This window comes from Loa loa (assembly GCF_000183805.2).
Source record: "Loa loa unplaced genomic scaffold supercont3.215, whole genome shotgun sequence".
NCBI classification, from domain to species: Eukaryota; Metazoa; Nematoda; class Chromadorea; order Rhabditida; family Onchocercidae; genus Loa; species Loa loa.
Window position 1 is genome coordinate 110238 of NW_018108395.1, and position 2817 is coordinate 113054.

Genomic DNA, 2817 nt, shown 5'->3' on the forward strand with positions numbered 1-2817 from the left:
CCTTCCCTCCCAAACATGTCCACGCTAAAAAAATTATAAATAATTATTTTTAGCTGACTGTTACACCTAATTTGCATGCCTTATCACAGTGAGGAAGCGGAAATAGCTGAATAATGTTGGTAGAGAGCATAGAATTAATGTTTTAAAGTTTCAAGATGATCCATATCAGCGATAGCCTAAAAAGATGCAAACAAAGGAATATACTGATGATCTTATTATGAATACCGTCCCGGAAAGAATAGCATGAACAAACTTATTTACTGTTGTTCCAACAATGATCAGTGCAGTACTATTAACATTCAAGGAGTATTCGCGATTGTCACTGTTATTTCTCTAGAAAATGATATGATGCAGCTTCATATAGTGCATCAGTGAAACTGTTTTTAAGAATTCTGAACAAACCTCCGCATCATTGATATAATGTACCTCATCGAAAATGACCCATTCTAATTCGCGGATAATTTCCGACCCATTATAAAGCATAGATCTGAAACGAATTCAAAAATTATAAATAATGACATAGGATAAAGGTACTGCAGAGATGCCGTTATGCATCGAAATATTTTTTCAAATATGTATTTTTTAAAATATGTTATATTAAACACTAACAAGAAGAGATCAGTGGTCGAAAACAATCTTTGAAAGTTCCACATCTATAGTTATATTATATGAAGTAGAACCAGAGTGAGCACACGTTTCCTATATAGATTAACTCCCAGAGTGCGATATAAAAAATCACGTTTGCAGTCCTCTACACTGTTTCCTCAATCATTCGAAAAAAACCAAAATTAACCTTAAAACTTCTGTTGTCATTATGAGACAAAAAGCTTCTGGATGCAGTTGTATATCACCTGTTATAAGACCAACATCTTCGAAAATCAGCTTAAATTCGCGAAATTTCTGATTTGAAAGTGCTTTTATTGGTGATGTATATATTGCCCTGCAAAAAATCAAAATCTGTGTTACTGTGACAACATGAGGACTAATTCAATTAACTCCTCTAACTGATTACATATCCAGATTATCATGATAAATCATAATTGTTTCGAGTTCTTTACAGAATTCACTAGATCTGTCCGTGACTTCCTCGGGCAAAGTCACAATGGCCAATGTAATGCTGTCGGTGAGTCACAAGTCTTTATCACAAGTAAATTACTTTGACTATAAAATTAAGCATTTATATTACAGCGAGAAATAAAGCCATTAAAACTAACTTCATTTTTCTATATTAAAACAGCTTAAAAATTTAAAAATCAACTTTACCTGGTTTTATGCAAACTGCACAAAGCAACAGCATATTCAGCAACAACGGTTTTACCGGCCGAAGTATGAGCGGCAACGAATACGGAATCACCACGATCTAAACAGACAACTGCCTGCTGTTGGAATGGATCCAGTTCAAACGGATACTGAAATATGGAATTTACTCCCGAATAGCAAACATACGATAGAGAGTAGGTGGAAGGGATCTAGAATTTTGCAAAATTATTTGTAGTACTGCCTTATTGTATATTACCACATTTATGCTGTTAAGAATTAATTTGGTCATGATCATAAGGTGAAAAAGAATTGTGGAACAGCTGTGAGACCATACCGTTTAACTCACCCATTAATTAGATACTAGCTGTTATGACTGCCAGCTGTAGAAAACCAATTAAAGCTAAAGTGTTTCTGGATTGAAGGAATATAAAATTTATGATTTTCACCTTTCTTGCCATATTGTTTTTTAATACTTCATAATCGTCAACATTTTTTGATGTGTTCAAAACATGAGCATAAGAATATTCTTTATTTTGCGTTTGTAGCTCATCTTTTCCACTTGGTGAAGGTTCTACCTCTTCCGCTCTGATCACCAGTTGCTTAAAATAAGAAAATGATTAATAAAACACAGCAAATCACATGCACTTTCTAAAATTCCTTTTAAATTAAAGTTATGCGAACTATCAAGTAAAATTTTCCTTACTTTTCAATTAAATTAGCAGTGCTTGTATTTCAGCAAAGAGAATCTAAATTGTGCTTATTGTTAATGAGAAACAGTATACATTATCTAGCCGGTTATATTATTAAACAATTTCGGAACATTTTTACAATATTTCGTCCAGGAGTAGAATTGTAAAAAAAAAGTAATTCTTTTCAGTATAGCATAAAATAGGTCTGTCTAAAGAGTATAAAATAATTATCAGTTATATTACTATAAATTGCAAAACAAATCCCTCAGATTTTGACGACAGAAAACAAAACAAGGATTACATCGAACTGCACTGGAAAGTTATGAAGAACTTCAAAAAATAAAAAAAAAGACTTTGTATTAGTATTTAGCAAGTTTGCGCTGCAGTATGGAGTTACTAGACCGATGCAGCTATAAAGTGAGCGCAATTTTTCTACGAACAGCTCAATGGAAATTCAAAAAATCTTGCCTCAAATTCTGCATCCACTTCTTCAGTTTCCGACTCATTACATGATTCTTTTGTTATTACAGAGTCACCTTCGACCATCACTGAAGAATTAGCTGAACTATTGATGTTGACAGATTCCAACAGCTCAGCCAAATTATCATTAGCAAAATGACGACTCTCTTGAGGAAAGTCACGAATGTCATCTTCAGTGAGACCATTAACGTTTAATCCAGGAATGTAAAAAAGCAATTCCGATGTAGAGCATTCTGTAAGATAAAGCAGGAAAGTTTCAAACACTGAAATGCTTGAAAAATAAAAAGGACCATGTAATTTCTAGAGACTCGTTTTTCTTTTTGTTTTAACAACTTCAGTATCCATAAATTCAGCAAGAAAAATAAAGTCCTGCTTCAAGATCTGCTTT

At 33.1% G+C, this 2817-nt stretch overlaps 1 protein-coding gene across 1 annotated transcript in view; it reads right to left on the reverse strand.

Moving 5' to 3' along the window:
* The window catches only part of LOAG_18173 (hypothetical protein), a gene marked incomplete at its 3' end in the record, with an annotated part of 10794 nt that extends 8299 nt beyond the window's left edge, over positions 1-2495 (reverse strand). Inside the window, exons 1-5 of the mRNA XM_020450839.1 lie at positions 2390-2495; positions 1707-1831; positions 1264-1409; positions 794-940; positions 403-487 (exon numbers count right to left, since the gene is read on the reverse strand). Of these exons, the coding sequence (XP_020305437.1) occupies positions 403-487; positions 794-940; positions 1264-1409; positions 1707-1718 (390 nt within the window). The 5' untranslated portion in view covers positions 1719-1831; positions 2390-2495. The remainder of the gene's footprint in view (positions 1-402; positions 488-793; positions 941-1263; positions 1410-1706; positions 1832-2389) is intronic.
* Between the last annotated feature and the right edge of the window lie 322 nt (positions 2496-2817).